The sequence below is a fragment of the Hyperolius riggenbachi genome, chromosome 5 (genome assembly GCF_040937935.1).
Source record: "Hyperolius riggenbachi isolate aHypRig1 chromosome 5, aHypRig1.pri, whole genome shotgun sequence".
NCBI classification, from domain to species: Eukaryota; Metazoa; Chordata; class Amphibia; order Anura; family Hyperoliidae; genus Hyperolius; species Hyperolius riggenbachi.
Window position 1 is genome coordinate 273,250,859 of NC_090650.1, and position 23,556 is coordinate 273,274,414.

A 23,556-nucleotide genomic window follows, 5' to 3' on the forward strand; every position below is an offset into this window, starting at 1 on the left:
GTGGATGTTATAGCTTGCGTGGGGCGTTGGCCGTTGCTGTTGTTGGGAGTGCTGCTCACAGCGGAGGTCTCTGAGGAACTCATGGTGAGCTCATATAGTGGTTGGCGGTGAGTGGAGTATTACTGATCCCAGCAATATACACACTGACTGGCAGAGTACACACAATGCTATATAGTCTGGCTGAGCGGTGTACACAGAGTGGCAGTACACACAATGCTATATAGTCTGGCTGAGCGGTGTACACAGAGTGGCAGTACACACAATGCTATATAGTCTGGCTGAGCGGTGTACACAGAGTGGCAGTACACACAATGCTATATAGTCTGGCTGAGCGGTGTACACAGAGTGGCAGTACACACAATGCTATATAGTCTGGCTGAGCGGTGTACACAGAGTGGCAGTACACACAATGCTATATAGTCTGGCTGAGCGGTGTACACAGAGTGGCAGTACACACAATGCTATATAGTCTGGCTGAGCGGTGTACACAGAGTGGCAGTACACACAATGCTATATAGTCTGGCTGAGCGGTGTACACAGAGTGGCAGTACACACAATGCTATATAGTCTGGCTGAGCCGTGTACACAGAGTGGCAGTAAACAATGCTATATAGTCTGGCTGAGCGGTATACACAGAGTGGCAGTACACACAATGCTATATAGTCTGGCTGAGCCGTGTACACAGAGTGGCAGTACACACAATGCTATATAGTCTGGCTGAGCGGTGTACACAGAGTGGCAGTAAACACAATGCTATATATAGCGTGGCTGAGCGAGGTACACAGTGGCAGTACACACAATGCTATATAGTCTGGCTGAGCGGTGTACACAGAGTGGCAGTAAACACAATGCTATATATAGTGTGGCTGAGCGAGGTACACAGTGGCAGTAAACAATGCTATATATAGTGTGGCTGAGCGAGCGGTGTACTACTGTTCCCAGCAGCGACACACAATGACTGGGGGGGACCCTGGCTAGCGTGGCTGGAGAGCGAACTACCCTGCCTGCCTACCCAAAGCTAAACCCACAGACAAATGGCGGAGATATGACGTGGTTCGGGTATTTATTTACCCGAACCACGTGACCCGTTCGGCCAATCAGAGCGCGTTCGGGGTCCGAACCACGTGACCCGTTCGGCCAATCACAGCGCTAGCCGAACATTCGGGGAACGTTCGGCCATGCGCTCTTAGTTCGGCCATGTGGCCGAACGGTTTGGCCGAGCACCATCAGGTGTTCGGCCGAACTCGAACATCACCCGAACAGGGTGATGTTCTGCAGAACCCGAACAGTGGCGAACACCGTTCGCCCAACACTACTTCTAAGCTATCATACTTGCCAGAAGTGGGAAGGTGGAATATTGTGTTTGCCAGTTTCACGGGTTGCTGTTCGATTGTTTTGGATCCCATACTAGAAAATCATTATAATCAGGTCCCATTAAAGTGGACCCAAATTAAAAATACAAGATTTCAGAAATAAAATCTATTTTCTAAATTATAATAATAAATAGCAGCCTTTTTTCAGCTGCATGATGACAAATATAAAATATTTTACATTTATTGGAGGAACCCCTCCCTTCCTTTCAAATTGCCGGGATTTTTCCGGCAAACTGGAGGAGTAGATGGTGTCCGGCAATGGAGGAATTGCTAATGGCTGCCCCCAGTATAACCCTAGCTATGAAAAGATAAGGGTGAAAAGCATGCACTGAAATGATCATAGGTTTGAAGGAGTGTTTATTTATCTTTGTATGTGTCAGAGTGGTGCAACTAAATATTTTTAATTAAAAAAATGTTTGGTTTGGGTCCGCTTTAACTGTTTGTCAGAGCTCTGTGGTGCCTAGTGCCATAGTGTGTCACATGTTTTTGTGTTGCCTGTGCTGTGATACAGCTTGCCAGTGCTCTGTATTGTGTCACTACGTTATAGTATCAGCAGTGCTGTGTCTCTAATGCTGGGAATACACGGGTCGATCCGGCGGCCGATTAGCCGCCGGATTGACCCCAGCCGCGTCCCTGCTCGCCCGCGCGTGCGCGCGGATCGATTACCGCTCGTCCCCACCAGTGCTTCCTTATCAGAGCTCGATTCCCTGCCATTGTCCGCCGGCGGGGGTCGAGCGGCTTGATCGGGCCAGCTGAATATTATCAGCTGGCCGGATCAGCTGGTCGATACACGGTACAGAAACGTACCATGTATCCCCAGCATTAGACTGTCTCTGTTTTGTTGATCAGAGGGAGCTGTCTTTTGGGCACATCAGGAGAATCGGGACAAAGTCTTCCAGTGTATGGCAGGCTTACAGTGTCTTCCTCAAAGTGTGTCTAAGCTTTGCACTTCCCCCCTTAGTGTATCCACAATTTTGTATTATTTTTCGCTTTCCAATGCACTCTACTTTGTTTCTGCTCTTTTTGGATCAAACATTCCGCAATGATGCTCCTTGCCAGCACTAAATATGTCTTCTCCTGTGATACATTTATGAATGTAAATAAAGGAGAGGAAATATTTTACAGTGGGAAAACACCGACTAAATCGTTTATAAAGTCATGTTCTATAAAATAAGCACTTCTCTCATGGCATATTCAGTAAAGTTACTCATCAACTTTCTTTTGCCTGATCCCTATGCTGGGCATACACCATACAATTTTCTGTTATGCCGGGCATACACGGCATAGATTATGCACCGGATCAAGCCGCTGGCTCGATGCCGGCGCATCCCTGCTCGTCTGCACGTGCGCGCGGATCGATCCCCACTCACCCCCGCAGGCGGCTGCTAATCAGCCGCTCGTTTCTCCCATTGTTCTCCCCGCCGGTATCGAGCGCAGTATCGATCCGGCGGGGTATCGGACAGGTTGGATCTTATCAATCGAGCCATCAGGCTCGATTGATAAGCCTCCCTCCTGTCTGTGTATGCTCAGCATTAGATTTACCTGTCAGATAGATAAAGTTCAACATGTTGGGAATTTATCTATCTTACCTTCTATCTGCTGAGCAATTAGGCATTGTTCTACTCAGCAGGAGATACACAGAAGACAATGCACCAGAGATAATGACCATTCTCTACAGAAAATAATCTAATTATGCATTCTAACAGAAAATCTAACAGAAAAATCTAACAGAAGAATCTAACAGAAAATTGTATGGTGTATTCCTAGTGTGAACTTGCCATCTGAAGGATACCTAATAGCATTTAACACTTATGCTGGGCATTTTCAGCCATTATCAATCGAGCCGCTGATGGCTCGATTGATAATATCCGACAGGTCCGATGACCTGCTGGATAGATTCCCTGCTCGATCCCCACTGGCGGACAATAGCGGGGAATCGAGCAGTTGATAAGCAGCGCCAGCGGGGATGCGGCGGCATCGAGCCAGCGGCTCGATCCGGCGCATAATTGGCTAGGTGTATGCCTAGCATAACAGATAAGTGTACACTTATATTTGATTGTCACTAAAGGCCAAAATCTTCATAATCAGAGCTTTGGATATGTAATAGTTGAACGTGAGTACCCAGATTAACCTCTCATGGCTGAAATAACCAAAGCACACAGGAAGCCGTTTGTGCTATACAACTAATAGGAATTTCCTTTCACTTGAAGCAGAATTATAATCAAATCTTTTAGGCATATTACATACACATATGTGTTGTATTGTTCTGCAGTTATCTGAGACAATGGCCTCAATTCACTAAGATCATGCTGAAGATAATAAGGCAAGAGAAAACTTACCTCCACTAGTAAGAGCGTTATCTTATCTCTTCATTCCTTACGTTACCTCTTCTGTAGTTAATTTACCTCCTCTGTAGTTAAGTTACCTCCTCTGTAGTTATTTTCACATGCAGTTTATGAACAGCCTGTCTTTATCTGGAGTTATTTTAAGGATTAAAGAGTTAACTTAAAGACAGAAGAGTTAACTTTAGGTTTGCCTGAGGTAAAATGTTTCCTGAATACTACATGCCTTATCACCATGGTAACAACTCTAGAAGAGTTATTAAAGACAGGAGATAAGCTTAGTGAATTGAGGCCAATATCTATTATCATACCTCCAAAGGCATGAGATAAATTACAAATTGATAAGCTTTCCTATTCCAAGTAAAGACTGTTTGTTTTTAATTATGAACATGTGTATTATTTTACAGGAGGAGATAGTGGTCATCTTAAAACCAGTATCAGAGAGAATGCTTGAGATCCAGACATTTCGAGAGAAGAACCGCGGGAGCCAAATGTTCAACCACCTCTCTGCTGTCAGTGAAAGTATCCTGGCACTTGGCTGGATTGCTGTGGTGAGTTGTAACTGTTGATATAAGTAAATACACATTAATGTCTCTTCATACTTGACTGAAACTGAACTTGAGCTGCAATCTTTCCTATTCTCTGCCACAAATACTTTCAGACTCAGTGATTCAGAGTCAGTATGCAGATCAGGGGATTGGGTGGTAAGTGGGCAGCACACTTGTCTTGCAGCACTAGAATCCTCAATAGAATAGCCCAAATAGTATGCGTATAGAGCTTGTATATTCTTCCCATGTTTAGCATGGGGTTCCTCCAGGCACTCTGGTTTGCGCTTAAATTGCAGGTTTATATGTTCCTGTTCTGCCTTCTCCTGTTAGGGATTAGCAGTACAAGGAATATTTTTTTATATTATACTGTATTACTGTTAGTACAAGTTCCCTTTTTATACCACTCATAGCCAACTGGTGTTGCCAGGACTGAAAGGAAGTGGTGTAGCTAAGGAGCTCCTCAATTAAAGTGGACCCTAGATAAACGTTTACTCATTGCATAATTGTGTTCTTTTCATATAGTTTATAGGGCATTCCTCAAATCAAATACTTTTTTTGTTTTGTTTAAATACTCTAATTCCCTATAAACTAAACAAGCCTCGCCCACAGCTTTTTAGAGTGCCTTGGCACTGTAGCAAGGGCTTATGGGAGCTAAGTCTGGGCAGGAGGAGGAGGAGGAGGTTACTAGCCAGAGATTTCAGAGGCAGAGGGGAGGAGGGAGGAGGAGAGGGGACTGAATTTACACACAGGCAAGCTGGTTAGCATCTCCAGCCCTCAGCCTGTGACAATGTGACAAACAGAACATGGCTGCCCTCATTGTATCACAGTAATAAATAATCATAAACTTTTGAAGCCGTTTGCAGCTAGATATGCTGTGTAAACTATCTAAACTTTAGATAAGATATATAGACAAGTTACTTGTTATAGTTAGTTTTTCATCTCAGATCTGCTTTAATATAACAACTGATATGAAGCATCAAAATCTGCCAAGAACATCCACAGCCCCACACAGGTTTAAACAGGGGAGGGGAACAGTAGAGGCACGGCCGGCCTTTGACCTGAGCGACCGGAGCGGTCGCTCAGGGCGCCGGCTTCCAGGGGGGCGCACGCTTCCCTCCCTCAGATAAAAGTATCTTCCCCACCCCACAGCTTCCCTTTTTCCCTCTGATTAATGCGCCCAGCTCTGAGCACCTCTTATTTCCCTTCCTTCCCTCCCTCCCTCCTAGAGAACGGTGCAGGCAGTGGCTCTGGCTCACCGTCCATCTCGCAAACAAACAGCAGCGTTGCTCAGCTGAGCTCCCGGGACATTCTTCTGCATTGTGGCTTTAAGGGTCCTCGCTTGATGAGGTCATCAAGCAAAGCCCCTATGTCCCGGGAGCTGAGCAGAGCTGCTGTTTGCGAGATGGATGGTAAGAGATACTGTCTGCACCATTCTCTGAGGGAGGGAAGGGAAATGACAGGTGCTCAGAGCGAGGCGCATTAATCAAAGGGGAACTGTGTGCCGGGGAAGATACTTTTATTGGAGGGAGGGAGGGAAGCTGAGTGCCAGGGGGCCTCTTATTTGACTCCATGGGGACTTTCTGTGAGGGAGGGGGGGGGGTGTGCGTGTGATCTGCGTGTGTGTGCTGCTTGTATGTGATCTGCGTGTGTGTGCTGCTTGTATGTGATCTGCGTGTGTGTGCTGCTTGTATGTGATCTGCGTGTGTGTGCTGCTTGTATGTGATCTGCGTGTGTGTGCTGCTTGTATGTGATCTGCGTGTGTGTGTGTGCTGCTTGTATGTGATCTGCGTGTGTGTGCTGCTTGTATGTGATCTGCGTGTGTGTGTGCTGCTTGTATGTGATCTGCGTGTGTGTGTGCTGCTTGTATGTGATCTGCGTGTGTGTGTGCTGCTTGTATGTGATCTGCGTGTGTGTGTGCTGCTTGTATGTGATCTGCGTGTGTGTGTGCTGCTTGTATGTGATCTGTGCGTGTGTGCATGTGCGATCTGCTTGTATGTGATCTGCATGTGTGAGTGTGTATATGTGTGTGTGCGAGATCTGCTTGTATGTGATCTGCATGTGTGAGTGTGTGTATATGTGTGTGTGTGAGATCTGCATGTGTGTGTGTGTGTGAAATCTGCATGTGTGTGTGCGAGTTCTGCATGTGTGTGCGAGATCTGCATGTGTGTGTGTGTGTGATCTGCTTGTATGAGATCTGCATTTGTCAGTGTGTGTATATGTGTGTGTGCAAGATCTGCATGTGTGTGTGATCTGCTTGTATGAGATCTGCATTTGTGTGTGCGTGCGTGTGTGTGTGTGTGTGTGTGTGTGTGTGTGTGTGTGTGTGTGTGTGTGTGTGTGTGTGTGTGTGTGTGTGTGTGTGTGTGTGTGTGTGTGTGTGTGTGTGCGAGATCTGCGTGTGTATTTGATCTGTGCCAGTGTGTATGTGTCTGTGTGATCTGTGTGTGTGCGTGAAGAGGATGAATGGGGGGGGGTGAAACCTAAGGCCAGCCCTGAGTAGAGGTGATTGTTTTATGCATAATAAACAGAGATAGATTAACCACTTGATGACCCCCCCTTTACCCCCCCTTAAGGACCAGCGCTGTTTTTACTGATCTGTGCTGGGTGGGCTCTGCAGCCCCCAGCACAGATCAGGTAGCAAGCAGAGAGATCAGATTGCCCCCCTTTTTTCCCCCCTATGGGGATGATGTGCTGGGGGGGTCTGATCTCTTCTGCCTGCTGGGTGATGCAGGGGGGGGCACCTCAAAGCCCCCCTCCGCGGCGAAATTCCCCCCTCCCTCTCCTACCTGCTGCCCCCCCGGCGATCGAGGCTGCACAGGATGCTATCCGTCCTGTGCAGCCAGTGACAGGACGTCCCCTGTCACATGGAGGCGATCCCCGGCCGCTGATTGGCCGGGGATCGCCGATCTGCCTTACGGCGCTGCTGCGCAGCAGCGCCGTACAAATGTAAACAAAGCGGATTATTTCCGCTTGTGTTTACATTTAGCCTGCGAGCCGCCATCGGCGGCCCGCAGGCTATTCACGGGGCCCCCCGCCGTGAATTGACAGGAAGCAGCCGCTCGCGCGAGCAGCTGCTTCCTGATTAATTAGCCTGCAGCTGGCGACGCAGTACTGCGTGGCTGGTCCTGCAGCTGCCACTTTGCCGACGCACGGTATAAGCGTGCGGTCGGCAAGTGGTTAAGGGGAAGTGGGGCCCTACGACAACTTTGGCCCAACCATGATGGCCAAATTGATTTTTTTGGTAGGAGTTGATGGGTGCTAGTATCAACTAGGCTCTTAGTATCTATTAGTGGCCTACGGAACTACCTAAGTTGCCTTGAGGATGACTCGGCTCTGCCCATGAAGAGCTAATACAGTGGCTTAACAAAAGCCTCCACACCCTTCATAATTTCTGGTCCTTTTAAAGACAGTTAAAAAATAAACATTCATTGTAATAACTTAATCCGATTCAAGGTATTTCCTTTGGTCCAGACCTGGAACAAATCTGTGTATGAGCTTGGCTTCCACTTCTAGACAAAAGGCAGAGTGCTGCACTTTACATGTCTGAACTACCCATAAAGAAATCATCCCGGCTGAACTCGACCCTTTAAAGTGCATATCAGTGATTTATTGCATCATAGTAGCAGCTGTACAACAGCAATGCAACAGCATGACGTTTCGGGCAAGAGCCCTTTATCAAATGCATTTGATAAAGGGCTCTTGCCCGAAACGTCATGCTGTTGCATTGCTGTTGTACAGCTGCTACTATGATGCAATAAATCACTGATATGCACTTTAAAGGGTCGAGTTCTGCCGGGATCATTTCTTTATTGGATCATTCAGCTGAGGAGTGATGGACCTCTAACCTGGATAGGACTCCCTAAAATATATACCAGTAAATCCAGAGGCGGGCAGATATTACACAGATTGCGATTGAACTACCCATAAGTCATTGGGAAATATTTCCCCATCTTCTGTCCGTTGTTGTTACTGCATAGTTTTCAAAATGATTTAGATTTTTGATTTGCCTTCATATTTTTATAAATGATTTCCTGTTAATAATATTTTCTTTAATATTCCATCTGTAATATTTTAAAATCTTCAAGGCAATTGTGTCTACAGTGATAAAACTGCAACCTAATATTTTTAATTGCTACTTAAATCTATGTTGCAAATGTAACTTGTTATAAACATTTAGATAAAGTTTTCATAGGCTGATTTGTACTTACTCTGTCTTCCTGTTTCTTCCAAAAAACATTCAGTGCCGGGTGATTAGAGCTTAAAGGGGAACTTCAGCCTAAACAAACATACTTTCATGAAGTTACATTAGTTATGTTAATTAGAATAGATAGGTAATATAATCTCTTACCCACCCCCTTTTAAAAGAACAGGCAAATGTTTGTGATTCATGGGGGCTGCCATCTTTGTCATGGGCGCAGCCATCTTTTTGGTTGAAAGGAGGTGACAGGGAGCAGGAGACACAGTTCCAACTGTCCTGTGTCCTGATTACCCCTCCCAGCTGCACACGCTAGGCTACAAATGTCAAATTCAAAATGTAAAAAAAAAAAAAAATTGCACCAAAACAGCAAAACGAGAACAACATCAGAAATCCCATCATGCTTTGCACAGCATTAGGGGAAAAATGTCTGGGCAGTTTTTTTCTGTGCAGCTAAAAATGAGGCTTGTATAAGAGAAAAAAAAGTTCTGATGCTGTGAAACAGTTAAAGAAACACCAGGCCTTTCCAGTGCTGCTGAGTCAATTTTTAGTCTGGAGGTTCACTTTAACATGGAGTGTACTGTTGTGAACAATGCAGAGAGCCCAGTGGTAGCATATATCAGTGGGATTAGTGTTAGTCATATTTTATTGCATTATGTTTGGCACCAACCTACGGTAATTAACTCATTGTTAATAAGAATGTCACCCAAGCAGATTTGTTTACTTTTGTTGGCTAGAGATATGACAAACGGTGTGATACACAAATCCACTTGAAGATTTGTAACTGTATAATTACTTATTCTTCTATCCAAGATAAATAATAAGCCAGCCTGCTAGTAAACAGCTGAAGGTGGAGATCCATTTTAAACCCTTTGTTGATTTGGTATTTACCTTTTATCAAAGTTGCCCAACCTGTTTTCATTTTCCAACAACAGAAGTCATTTTATAATGGAAGTGTCCTTCCAATGAGATTACAGGCACAATGCTTAGTGTACCTGAAATTTGAATGTCTTTTTAAATAAAGGTATTTATATCTACTCCTCTGAGCCAGGATTATGTGCATGCCGTTAGTATGACAAGGGCCAGCATTTCCATAGAGGCAAACTAGGAAATTCCCCAGGGCCGCAGAGCCGGCTGTAAGGGCCCCCAAGTCTCCTCCTTTAAGGGGGGTCTTCATATGGGTTGTGACACAAGCTACTGGTAGCCCCCAGATTTGTTGGAGAGTGCACATAGAAGAGAGTGATCTCACCTGTCTGGCCACCTGGCATGCTACCTCCTCCTTTCTTCAGAACCCTTCTATCTCCATGGCTCCCCACCGCATCGCTGTCCCCGTAACCTGCCAGCATGTAATGTAAGTATGTACATGCCTGCGGGAAACAGAGACGATGCGCCACCAGGGATGGAGGTTCAAGCACACTGAAGAAGAGAGTGCCAGGTGGAGGGGTGAGCTCACACTCCACTGTGTGCACCCTCCATGTCTCATTAGGGAGGTGAGGGGAAGGGCACCCTAATACTGTTATGAGCGGACAGGGAAGAGATAAAGGCCACTCAACACTGCTATTTGAGTGTTTTAATGGACAAAGACTCCACAAATACTGCTGGGGATGGAGGGAGGGGGGGGGGATGACTCCTAATGATATCTGTGAAGGGGGGGCAACCGAAGCTGCTATCTGGGGGGCCTAATACAGCAATACTGTATTAGGCAGTCAGGGGGCTCCATGTTAAGTTTTATTTGGAACCAGACCTAAGTATGACTTGATAACGACTGCCTCTGCTGATAATCTAGCATGTGTAACATTACAGTGGCCCCCGATACCTCAGCCAGCAATCAGCTGGGTGGATCAATTCATCTGATTGCTGGCTGATAGCTTTGTTCTCCTTACTTACCCACCATGTGACGTCACAACCCCTCCAGGCGACATTCCTTGTACTGGTGCATGAGGCTTTAGTCTCATCTCTCAGATATACTCACTTCCTCCCTTGTTGATAGACTTTCTGTACTGTGCCCCCCTTCTTGTGTAAAGTGTTATCTCAGAGATGCTTAGAAGCAAGAATTAAAGCAAACCTTTGGGATTGTTAGGACAAAAATGTAGATACTTCCCTCAGTAGAGGTAAGACTTTGTATCCTCCAGCGGCTTTCTCCATCCTTCTCCACCTCGCTGTTTCAGTGTTGGGACCTCCCCCCAAGCTTGCATCCACGCCCCCTACATACATGCCACCCAGGCTCGGCAAAAGCCTATTCGATTGCGTGCTACTGTGCAGACATGGAACGTCTGCACCTGCGCTGGGTAGCCGAGCTTCTGTGGGTCCCAGCACTGGAACAGCGAGGTGGAGGGAGGTGGATAATCCAGAGGCTTCCCTTTACTGAGGAATGTACCCAAATTCGGCACTTTTTTTTCCCTTGAAGGGCAGAGGGCCACCAGATTCCAACAACAGATAAAACCCTCTCTGATAAAAAACTGATCAGAGTCACGTAGTCATGTAATATACACCGGGAACAGGCACTCTAGCAGAGATGCAGACAGGACACAGGAGGAGTGTGACGGCAGACAGGTGAGTGTGCGTCCAACATGGGCCTCTGCATGGGCCCTGGGGGAGCACATTGTACATAAGGGAAGATTTCAGTCAGAATTGATTGAAATTGTCCAGCCAATGTTATTTAGGTAAGGGGAATGTGGCAGAGTTTGCAGTTCAGGAAACTGAAAAATATAGATATTTTCAATCTGTTTTTAAACATTTTTGTAAAAAATGTGTTTTGTAAATACATGTTTGACAAGAAGTACAGCAATATTTATTTAAACACAAACCCTTGTGTTTTTTTAATGATAAAGCACAGCAGCAGCTGCATGCCTGGAGTCAGCTCTCTGCTGTCACGGTGACAGCAGAGCTTCCGTATCTCGGTTGGGTTCTGATTCTGTGATTATTGTGAGCCAATCAATAACAATAGGGAAGAGACAGCTCTGGTCCTTAAAGGGGAACTGAAGAGAGAGGTATATGGAGGCTGCCATGTTTATTTCCTTTTAAGCAATACCAATTGCCTGGCAGCTCTGCTGATCCTCTGCCTCTAATACTATTAACCATAGCCCCTGAACAAGCATGCAGCAGATCAGGTGTTTCAGACTTTAAAGTCAGATCTGACAAGACTAGCTGCATGCTTGTTTCTGGTGTTATTCAGATACTACTGCAGAGAAATAGACCAGAAGGGCTGCCAGGCAACTGGTATTGATTAAAAGGAAATAAATATGGCAGCCTCCGTATACCTCTTACTTCAGTTCCCCTTTAAGGGGCCAGAACCGCCCGGTTTCAAAAGGGTTAAATAAATATTTGATTATAGAAGCCTGTTTGCAATACTGAATAAAACAAATATTAAAGGAGTTATTGTCAGGAACCAGTCCGCGGCACGCCTGCGTATACGGTTCCTGTCACAGGAGCCCTAGTGGTCTGACCGCACTTAGCTTTCTAAACAGTGCCAGCGCACAGATCGTGCGAACTCTGGTCGCAGTCAATGCGCAGGAACCGTTAAGAATTAGCCGCAGACAACCCAGAAGGGGGCCTGTGAGACACGGGTAATTACAACGTACACACGATTCCACGGTATCTGCCACCACCACTGGTATGGGCCAGTGGACCCGATTTACTGACTGACTAGTCCTGCGAATAAAACGGTTAAACACACAGTATTCTGTCTAGCCAACAACAAACAAACAGTAGCGTATCTTCAGAGACCCGGGATAAGTTCTGTGTGTGCTGATAAGAAGGGTAGCGGACAGTGAATGACTTGGAGAAAGTCGTTTATTCACGCAATATAAATAATTAATATATACAGACAATTATTAAAATCAACAATTATTAAAACAGTAATAGCCATTATAAAAAATAAAAGAAGGGAGAAAAATACTTAGTTCCTGGAAAGATGTCCTTTTTGTGGGAAAAATCAGAGTTCTGGGTTTCAATCAAAGTTCAGAGTTCAGACCAGGTGGATGCCAGCATATCCTCAAGCTGGCACCGATGAGTTCAAGATGTTTTCAGGGTGGAGGACTCAAGCCCGCCTGCTGGCTCTGTGCTTTTGATGAAGCTGGTTTGGGGGTGTGGCAATGCCGGCCCCCTCTGAGCTACCAGCAAATGACAGTTCATTCCCTCTGAGAGATTTTAGAGCTAAACTTATGAATTGCTGTAACTCCTGAACCATACACGTTACATTTAGGGGGGTAACAGCTTCATACTTGGAGGAAAATACAGATTAATATGATATCCGACATGGCTAGTGCCGCAGATCAGGGTCCTGGGTAGATTAATACCTGGGTTGTAGGGGCCCCGGGCCCCTCTCAACTGGTATCAAGAGATCCAGCATGACCCTACGGATCCAATGATACCGCTCTCATAACCACCCTATTTATTGTATTTTGTGAATGGGCAAAAGATTATATAGTACATTCATTTCTTCCTGCTAAGGCTGTAGTCAGCCTGACTGGAGTCCAGCTGTGTCTGCTTTTTGGGATCTCCCTCTATGAAAGGAACCTTATGGTTCCTGTAATTAGCATCTGGATGTGAAATCAGCTGGGACAAGCTCTCTGAACTCAAGGGTTTGCCCCTGCTCGTTAGCATATCAAAAGAGCCATCCTGCAGTTAAGGTGATGCTATTTCTCTGCTGAGAAAGGACTGCAGACCTCCTACACAATAAATCCAGATTCTATCGATTTGAAGCGCAATCGATGCAGAGAATCGAGTGCGATCGCTTTTTCTTCACAGGCGTTTACAGGACGCGCCTGCGGCCCCGCAACCGTCCGTGACAGTTCCCGACTGCGGGTTTGACCAGATCAAGCGGGGGGGGTTAAACACACACACACAGTTGCAATCTTACACTGTAGTGAAGCAAAAACCCACTAACAGTCGTTCCGAACGATACTGTTAGCCACTCTGCTGCCGCTACTCGCACTGGCATTTTTCGTACGTTGGGTCAGCTGCGCGCTTTAGGCCAACGTATGACAAACGCCCCCACACACAATGCAATTACAATTACAAGACAAGTACAGCTTCCCCAAAGCCAGATGATGACCCATACATACGCATCTGAAGTACATAGCAGACAGGAAAATGAAAATATTATCCTTACATCATACGCACCCCAGTATATTCCTGACACGCCCCCTCTTCCAGATGGCGCCGGCAGATGATTCTAACGAATCGTCCTGCCAAAGCCGACACTGACGGCCGGGCCTGGGGGGGTAACTCCTTAGCTCCAAGCTACAGGACTGGAAAGCTAGGTCAGGTTGCTGCAATGTGTCATTGCCCCTGACAACCTGACGTAACCAACCAGGGGAATGCGGGTCAGTGGCGACCGTGAATTCGCAACCATAGAGACCGTGCTGCAGCTGGGGAAGGGTTCCAACCGTCGCTACATGCACTTTCTCTATAGTGGCAGGAGCTATCTCTCGGTCCCTTTGGGAAACGATTATCTGCCGGTCTGCCTCCTCCACTTCGGACAGCTCTGAGGGAATAACTTCCCAGGACCCTCTCAGCCCGCCCCTCCCAGCTGGTGACCTGCTGGCCAGACCCCTGAGCTGTTCCAGGCTGCTGTCAAATCGAACAGCCCCAGAGAGCTCAGTGCTGCCTGTCACGCATTCCAGGAAGGCTGCAGACGGAGAGGCCCCTGGGCCCTCAGGGCCAGGTTCCGAATTGGATGTGGCTGACCCAGCAACATTTGTCACTTCAGTGGACAGTTCCTCTGCTGTAGACTCGCTAGCACTGCGGGTTACCACGGCAGCTGAGGGGGCGCCCACCTTACACATATCATAAACCACATCACCTTTGGTCTTGAAACCATCTGAAGGGGAAGGATCTGGCCTGGTGCCATCTGCCCCTTCAGTGGACAGTCCACCTGCTGCAGCCCAGCGAGCCCAGCTGGTTACTCCTGCAGCCGACGGAGTGTCCACCTGACACACAGCATTATGTAGCACAACACATATGACATCAGCATTATCCATCTTACACATATTGACATTTAGAACATTACATTCCACATCAACATTATCTGCTGCATTATACCCAGTGCTACCCAGCACTTCACAAGTAGCATCAACAGTTCTTGCATCGATCGCCTCGATAGTCCGTGCGTCATAAAGGACATCATCAGTTTCTGCATTCTCCGGATCGACATGTCCCACTCCAGGCCTAGGCACTGGAGAATCACTAGGGCTGGCTCCTAGCACACAGTCCATAGCCCCTGGGGGCCCACTAGCACTCCCCACTTGCACAGCATTATCAAACAGTACCTTGCAAGAGTCCTGAACTTCTGCTGGGGAAGCGGGCTCCACGGGGGTTGGATTAGGCTCATACCGGGCTACTAACCGTCCCAGGTCAGTCCCCAGCAAAACGTTGGTGGGGATTTTGTCAGTTACCCCAACTTCTTTCAATCCGCTGCCGGCCCCCCAATCCAGGTGGACCAAGGCGGTGGGTATTGCAGGGGTGACACCCCTAACTCCTCTGACAGCAATCATTTTCCCAGGTATGTACTGCTCCGGGTTCACAAGCTGGGGATGTATGAGAGTCACTTCTGCTCCAGTGTCTCTCAGCCCAGTGGCAACTATACCCCCAACCGTGACAAGCTGCAGATTCTCTGCATAGCCAGTGGCATTCCTGGTAGCACACAAAGCCGTTGGGACTTCACTGGGGTTTGAGGCCTCACTGGATTTTGGGGCCTCCCTCTTCCTCTCTGGGCAAGTCGTGCTGATATGACCCACCCTGTCACATACAAAGCATTTCCGAGTGTCAGTGGTTGGTTGCCTGAATCCAGGAGACAGCGGTGACTTGCCTCCTCTGGGTGCTGGGGGACACAGGTTTAGCACTCTGTTCTCCCCTCCAGCTGGGCGTAGTAGTCCTCCGGGACTCAGGTGCTCTATGGGCGGTGTAGGAATCGGCCATTTCCGAAGCCTCATCCACGGTCTTTGGTTCTCGATCCAGCACAAACAGCCGGACCTCAACAGGACAGGTGTGTAGGAACTGGTCTTTTATCATCAGCTCCTGCAGGGCATCCAAGGTTTTGACTGACAGTCCTTTTAACCACTGCTGGAAGGCAGTGCGCAGGTTGCAAGCATGATCCAGGTAGCTGTCATTAGGACCTCGCTGCACTGTCCTGAAACGTTTGCGATACACTTCTGGCGTGAGGTGGTATCGCGCAATAATGGCTTTCTTAATCGCCTCAAAGTCTATTTCTTCCTCCTGGGGGAGACTCACAAACACCTCCAGGGCCTTGCCTCTCAGCCCTGGTGTGAGGTATCTTGCCCACTGCTCACGGGGCACCCCATACTGCCGACAAGTCCTTTCAAACCCCTGTAGGAAAGTGTCTATGTCAGAGTCCTTGTCCATAGCGGGTAACTTATCGAGGAGGATTCTGTGGACTCGCTCACCTTCGCGCTCTGTGGGTCCAGCAGACCGGTTCTGCTGCTGAAGTTTAGCCAGCTCCAGCTGGTGTTGCCGTTCAGCTCTTCCCTCCTCTGCCCGGAGTCTGTCCCTCTCAGCCTGGAGTCTTTCACTCTCGGCCTGGCGTCGCCGTTCAGCTCTTCCCTCCTCTGCCTGTCGGTGCAGTAGGAACAGTTCAGGATCAGCCGAATTCAGTAGCTGTAGATCAGCTTCCAGAGATGGCATCTCCCTGCTTGGTGGATCGTCCAGGACATCGTCTCCACTCGCATTCTGTGGCGGGAGCGATTCCTCCTCTGGCATGTCGTGAGCTGCATCCGCCGACGTTGAAGCACGGGCTCGCTCTGCCTCATCATACTCCTCGAGCGCACAAACGAACTGCTCCTTAGTCTGGCCGCTCACCGTCTCGATGCCTTTGTGCTCACACAGGTTGAGTAGTATCTCTTTGTTTTGCCTTGCATAGCTGGATGCTTTCTGAGCCATCATTTTGCAAAAAAGAAAAAGAAAAAAGGGGGGAGGGAAAGCAGAATACCAAGTGTGTATCTTTGAACAAAAAAAAAACGTATATAGATTCTGCACTGACTAGACTTCTGTAGGCTAGTTGCTTCTAGCAAGCTTCCAGCCTTTAGTACTCAGAATAGCGAGCTAAACTGCGTACTAATGTACTAAACGTTCCCACCACTGCCAGCCAATTATGTCAGGTACCGGCCCGCGGCACGCCTGCGTATACGGTTCCCGACTGCGGGTTTGACCAGATCAAGCGGAGAGCAGCCTTATTCGAGCTAAAACAAGGCTGGGACCCCTCAGAACACCTCTGACTGCCACCACTAGCTGTTCGCTAGACACTTCCACTCTGCTGTCGAGTCCTCAGCGCGCACTCCGCGTTTTCGTATTCGGGTCAGCTTTGCGCTTAAGCCGAATACGGGAACACCACGCACCCACACACACACACAGTTGCAATCTTACACTGTAGTGAAGCAAAACCCACTAACAGTCGTTCCGAACGATACTGTTAGCCACTCTGCTGCCGCTACTCGCACTGGCGTTTTTCGTACGTTGGGTCAGCTGCGCGCTTTAGGCCAACGTATGACAAACGCCCCCACACACAATGCAATTACAATTTCATATGGTAGTGTTGCTCAAGCATACAATTAGGCATGGACTATACACAGTTGCACTTCAATCTCTTCTAGGCTATGAGTGTTAGTTTAGCACAGCAGAAGTCAAGCTTATTAAATAACGATTTAATATTCCATAAAAAACGTGGAGCAATGCAGAACAGATTATATACAAAAGATTACAACAAATAAAATAAAAAGTTACAAAGATAAAAGTTAGAAAAATAAGAGGTTACAAAGATACACACCAAGCAATTTGCTTACCAAAATACAGGAATCCAGATAGAAGAACCTTGGACTTTTGTGGACGGACACAATTCTGGTTAGACCAGGAGTCCACTAGCTTGGGCCAGGAGACCGGCTGCCGCTACCGTCAGGAGGGGACTGATTTGAGGTAGCTGTCCCCTGGTTTTTATAATGAAATATTCGCCTCGAGGCTGTAAGCCTGTGTGGACGGGGGGGGGGAGGGGGGAGCTAGATTTAATTACATCCTCAGTCATAATTGGATTTCCAGAGGCCTAGTCCATACATAACGCGCGTCATATCCTTTCCTGTGATATGCCACTTGGAAACCTTTCCTGTCTCAGTTTTCAGATCATCAAAAAGGTCTTTTCCCCACTCCAGGTGACAATTGATTAAGGCTTCCTTCCCATCCCAGCAGGCCTGTCAGATGTAAATTCTAGAGTCCTTTGTTAGCCTTTGAAGTTCCCTGACTCTGTCCTGATTTGTATAATGGGACAATAGGGCTTCTAATTAGCTCCCTGCTCTCAGAGGAACTGAGGGTAATTGTATTCCACACTGTCACACAGACAAGTACAGCTTCCCCAAAGCCAGATGATGACCCATACATACGCATCTGAAGTACATAGCAGACAGGAAAATGAAAATATTATCCTTACATCATAAGCACCCCAGTATATTCCTGACAGTTATGTTATATGACCTCAAGTCCCATGTATATAATGACAGTTTTATGGTGTGCGTGGCAATTGTATGTGCTTCCTGTCTATTAGATTTTTATATTATATAAATTCAGCAATACCGAGTTGTTGTCTTCTGCCTACTAATCATGTCTTGTATTTAGACCCCTGCTCCAGGTTCCTATGTGAAGGAGATGGCGGATGCTGCTGCATTTTACACAAACAGAGTGCTGAAGGACTACAAAAACACGTATGTGCACTAACTACCCCTATTTGTTTTTAATACGTGCAATTTCCATCAATTAGGGATGCACACGGTTTTCTGCTCTGCTTATCTGTGCTTTTTGCAATACAGGCAGTCCCTTACTTACAAATGACTCAAGTCACGTTTCAGAGAAACAAACCAATTTGTCTTCATGTTCATTATATACAATACTGTTTTTTTTATTACATATTTTTGTTGTTAAATGTTAGAGTATTGCATAAACTGTTATATTTAGATTAAAACAATTTACAACAGTGATCTGCAAACTTGGCTCTCCAGCTGTTAAGGAACTACAAGTCCTTTATGCCTTTATGAATCATGACTGTGGCTGTCAGACTCCTGCAATGCATTGTTGTTAGTTCCCTAACTGCTGGAGAGCCAAGTTTGCGGATCACAGCTTTAAAAGCACATTGAAAACAACCTAAACATAGTTTATACTATTTGTCTATATGAGGGAGAGCAGAAAAACCTCGCCTCCTTGCAGAGGAGTACGTGTTACTGCAGCACCTTATCAGTTGGGCGCTGGTATAAGACGCAATTAGTAAAATATTGGCTTTTCTGGCACCTATTCTAACCTTGTCCCTCTGGTAAAGGTGCCTAACCCTAAACCCACTGGAGATGCCTAACCTTAAACATCCACACACACACCACCACCTAATGCCTAACCTTAATCCCCTAAAAGTGCCTAACACTACATGAATTTGGGCGCCCAAACTACCGATAGTTGTAGCCGATTTTCTACTATCGTCTCCAACCATTAAAGAGGAACTGCAGTGAAAATAATGTAACAGTAATTATTTATAAATGATTTAGTTAGAGATTGTAAACTTTTTCTTCTCCCTGATTTATATTTGGAAGTTAATCACATGGCGACATCTTTACTGCTGGCAGGTGATCTCTGTGGAAAGAGATGCTGCTTTTTTGGCAGTTGGAAACAGCTGTTATTTCCCACAAATGCAACAAGGCTCCCACATTGTGATATCACTACCTAGTTGCTGACATCACACTGTGGGAGGGGTTTCACCACAATATCAGCCATACAGACCCCCGTGATGATCTTTCTGAGAAAAGGGGGTATCCGCTTCTGAATGGGATGAAGTTCAATCCTTGGTTACATTTCCTCTTTAAACTGTATGTAGTATCCAATTGGCTACTGTTCGTATCATCCACCCAAATGGCCGACTGGGCACCTTATTGCAGAAATTGAAGGCATCTATGAGACGCCTGCCAGTCGCAGCACCCAGTCGACCTGATCTGCATTCAGAAGGCATCTTTCACAACTGGAAGGACAAAGGGATAAAATGTAATGAATCTGTCATCATTTCCAGTTGCAATGATCTTTGTCTTTTAGGAATAATAATGGCAATGATGACAGTAAGTTTTATTTTTCATACCATTATCATCAGAACTTTATTATTAGCAGGGAAAAAAGGATGATCCCTGGAGGTTGAGACAAGCCAAAGCTCTGCAATGAGAGAGACCAGGAGCCCGATGGTGCAGTATCGTTAGGTAAAATTGGTATGAGTAAGATATACTCACAAGGGTGGGTTGCACTCCTGCAACCACTGACAGAGCTTATAAAGCTCATAAAGAGGTGCCCACAGCTGTGACTGCTACAGATTTAGGCACTTTCTTATTGACCTGAGGAAGCGGGCTAGTACCCTTGCAACGCATTGTCTTTTTTGTGCATCATTAAAAACTTTTACTTGTATGGTTTGTCCGTTTATAGAGGTAAGACTGAATTACTTCTATACCTTATGCGTTAAGATAATTATATTCTGGGCGCCTCCAACAAGTTTTCTTAGTTATTATTAGCAGATATGTTATTAGATATGATTGCAGATCTCAGCAGTGGGCTGATTCAAAGTTTCCCTCTCCAGCGGTATTTTCCATGGCAGGATTGGATAGGATTACACCACAGACCATTTACTATATAAAGCTTCACACTCACAGCTTTGAGCATGGGTTGATATATGGGTGAATGAATGCTTTTTACTCAAAAGCTAATTTGCTTCCACTCTGCTGTAGGTTAAAATGCCAGTGCCAGATATGGTTTGTTATCATATCAGTCTGTGGGGCTCCGTATGACGTAACAGGATAAATGAAGTAGCCATTACTTATTGTCTTTCCATTCAGAACTATGAAATGTTTTCTCACCATTTAATAAATATTCATTCTGGACAGATAAATACTGACAGTGTTGTAGGAAATGTTAACATCATTTAAGCAGATAATAATAAATCCGCTTAAATATTAACAATGTGGCTGAAGAGGACACTATGTAGTAGGAACACTGGGAGGGGGAAGGGTGTGAGAATGTGTATTCCAAATACTGGTTTCAGAATCCTTACATTGTATGGAGCTGTCGGGAGTCCACATTACTGAAAGGGGATTGTTCATGGCTTCTTCAAATTTTACATCTCTGTAGAATGTGCAAGTAGGAATTCAATAAAAATAGCCATAACAAAGATAAACTACAAAACAAACTGCTGGGCAGAATTAAATGAACTGATATTTGTCTGAATGGTCATATTTTGGTGGTCTGCTTCTCTTTACTCTTTTATTATTATAATTATTATTTGCTATTTATATAGTGCTGACATCTCTGCAGCGCTATTCACAGTATAAAGTCTTGTCACTTAACTGTCCCCCAGAGTGGCTCACAATCTAATCCCTACCATAGTCATATGTCTATGTATGTATCATGTATGTAGTGTATGTATCGTAGTCTAGAGTTAATTTTTTAGGGGTAGCCAATTAACTTATCTGTATGTTTTTGGGATGTGGGAGGAAACCGGAGGACCTGAAGGAAACCCACGCTGACAGTGCTACTCTTTTGAACATTATTCTGGATATATGAGAAATTATTGTGCTCTACAAGGATATTTTAGATATATATCGTATAATAATTTAGTTTTAAGATGAATAAAATCTAAAGATAACTAGAGGGACAATGGACAACAAGCAGTACATGTCCTTTCTGTGAGGTGAGTACTGCACAGTGAGCTCAGCTTACTTTAGCCAAGGAGCTTGCTATAGAGAGGAGAGTGGGAGAGAAGCAGGAATCCTCTTGCCATCTTGTTTAATGGAAATATGATAGTTGTTGACCGTTGAAAACCCAACACAGCCAGTCTACACTTCTCCCTGCTTATAATCACCCATCAGAGATTTGGTGCAAATTGCTAATGCCTAAAAATATCAAACTAGCTTCGAATGTAATGGTTATTTTGTGTGTGCATGTAGCATTAGGCTTTATAATGGTGACAAAGTAGGCTGCTGATGCTCACAAAACACAATCTAACTTCTAGGTATAGGACCGCACAGATTCTCTGACTGAGTGAGACCTGAAATATCAGGCATCATGGGGTCACTGAACAGTTTTAATAAACTCTTGTAAACCAATGAGAGCTTGAAAATCCTATGGTTTGCAGAATTCTTGCCAGTGAGACTCACTATTAAACCCAACACGCTTCTCCCATCTGTTATATGGTGCTGTGCTACATAAGTGCAGTTTGCAACAGCGTACAGCCCAAGTCAGAGTCTCTGGCTATATGTTCTTATACACTGCACTGCTGCCTTGCGGTAGCATTGTACTTGTTAAAGGGAACCAGAGAGGTTGGGGGGGGGGAGCTTCTATACATACCTGGGGCTTCCTCCAGCCTCATACGCACGGATCGCTCCCACGCCGCCGTCCTCTGCTGCCTGGATCCGCCAGTACCGGGTCCCGTCATTGCCGCAAGTCGGCCAGTCAGCCGGCAGACGCGGCCAAATGTCCGCATCACACGGGGCTCCCTCCTTACACATACGCATGAGGCTGCCTACTGCGCAGCCTCATGCGTACGAGTATGGAGGGAGCCCCTGTGATGTGGACAATTGTCCGCGTCTGCCGGAAGTGACGGGACCCGGTACCGCCGATCCAGGAAGCGGAGGATGGCGGCGGGAGGGATCCAGGCTTATGGGGCTGGAAGAAGCCCCAGGTATGTATAAAATCTTGTTCTATTTTTTCATGCTGTTCCTCTCTGGTTCCCTTTAAATGTTTATTGTAATGCCCTGATAAAGCCCTTATGGGCGAAACATGTTGGATTTTTAGTTATTACATGATGAATGTTCATTAACTGTGGGATATTTACCTGTTCTTTGGGGATACTGTTGTGTGACTGATTAGGACCTTCTTGGTCTAATTACTACAGCTGCAGATCATGGTAAATCAATTGGGTTGATGGAATATTTACCTACTATATACTGCAATTTAGTGGATGTTCTTTAACCACTTGAGCCTATCTGGACGAATATGTTCATCCAGATAGGCTGTGCTGCTCCGCCGCCTGCCGTTAGCCCACAGATCAATGATTCATCGATCTAAATCCCCCGCAGAAAAACCGACGGCCTCTTATCAGAGGCTGCAGTCTTTCTGCAGAAAAAAAAGTTTCCCTTCTTCTTCTGTCTAGTTCCTGGAAGCGAGATCGATCGCTTCCAGGACTTTTTGACTGTGGCCATCTTGTGACCAAATAGTAAAACTACACCCACATCCATTTTTTATTAAATAAATACATTATTTTACATTTAAAATTAGCTGTTAACCCTCACACCAAAAATTACCCCCCCTCCCTCCCCCGCAAAAAAAATTACAATAAAAAAAACAAAAAAACATAAATAGTTACTTAAGGGTCTGAGCTTTTTAAATATACATGTCCATTTTTAAATTATAGGCTTGTAAATAGTGATGGATGCAAATTGAAAAAATGCACCTTTATTTCAAAATAAAATATCGGCGCTATACATTGTGATAGGGACATAATTTAAATGGTATAATAAGCGGCAAATAAAATACATGGGTTTTAATTATGGTCGCATGTATTAATTTCAAACTATAATGGCCAAAAACTGAGAAATAATAATTTTTTTCCAATTCTTAATCTTCCTGTTAAAATGGATTTAGTATAAAATAATTCTTAGCAAAATGTACCACCCAAAGAAAGCCTAAATGGTGGTGAAAAAAACAAGATATAGATCATTTCAGTGTGATAAGTAGTGGTAAAGTTATTGGTGAAAGAATGAGAGGTGAAAGTTGTTCAGATGCATAAAGTTAACAACACTGTAGGCTGAAATGGTTAAACGGCCCATATTACTCAAGACCCCCAATATGTTTCAGGTGGTGGGTGTTTATTGTATTTGCAGCCTCCGTGTTATTTTAATAAATTACTGATTGCAAGTGATGTTCTATGGTATTACATTACCCGTTTAGCGATGGGTTATATGAGAATGGTTTCTGGTCCTTGTGTTTGGAGAGCATGTGTAGAACACAGGTTGGGGTTTACATTTTTTACTTAGAATCGTGCATATTTGAAGCTCTTGCGGGTTATATAAAATGTCGAGGCT

General features: G+C 45.6%; 1 protein-coding gene across 1 annotated transcript in view; it reads left to right on the top strand.

Moving 5' to 3' along the window:
• Positions 1-23,556, top strand: part of CAP2 (cyclase associated actin cytoskeleton regulatory protein 2) — a 149,861-nt gene that overhangs the window by 92,411 nt on the left and 33,894 nt on the right. The window contains exons 5-6 of the mRNA XM_068236942.1: positions 4,123-4,266; positions 18,077-18,162. Coding sequence (XP_068093043.1) covers positions 4,123-4,266; positions 18,077-18,162 — 230 coding nt within the window. The remainder of the gene's footprint in view (positions 1-4,122; positions 4,267-18,076; positions 18,163-23,556) is intronic.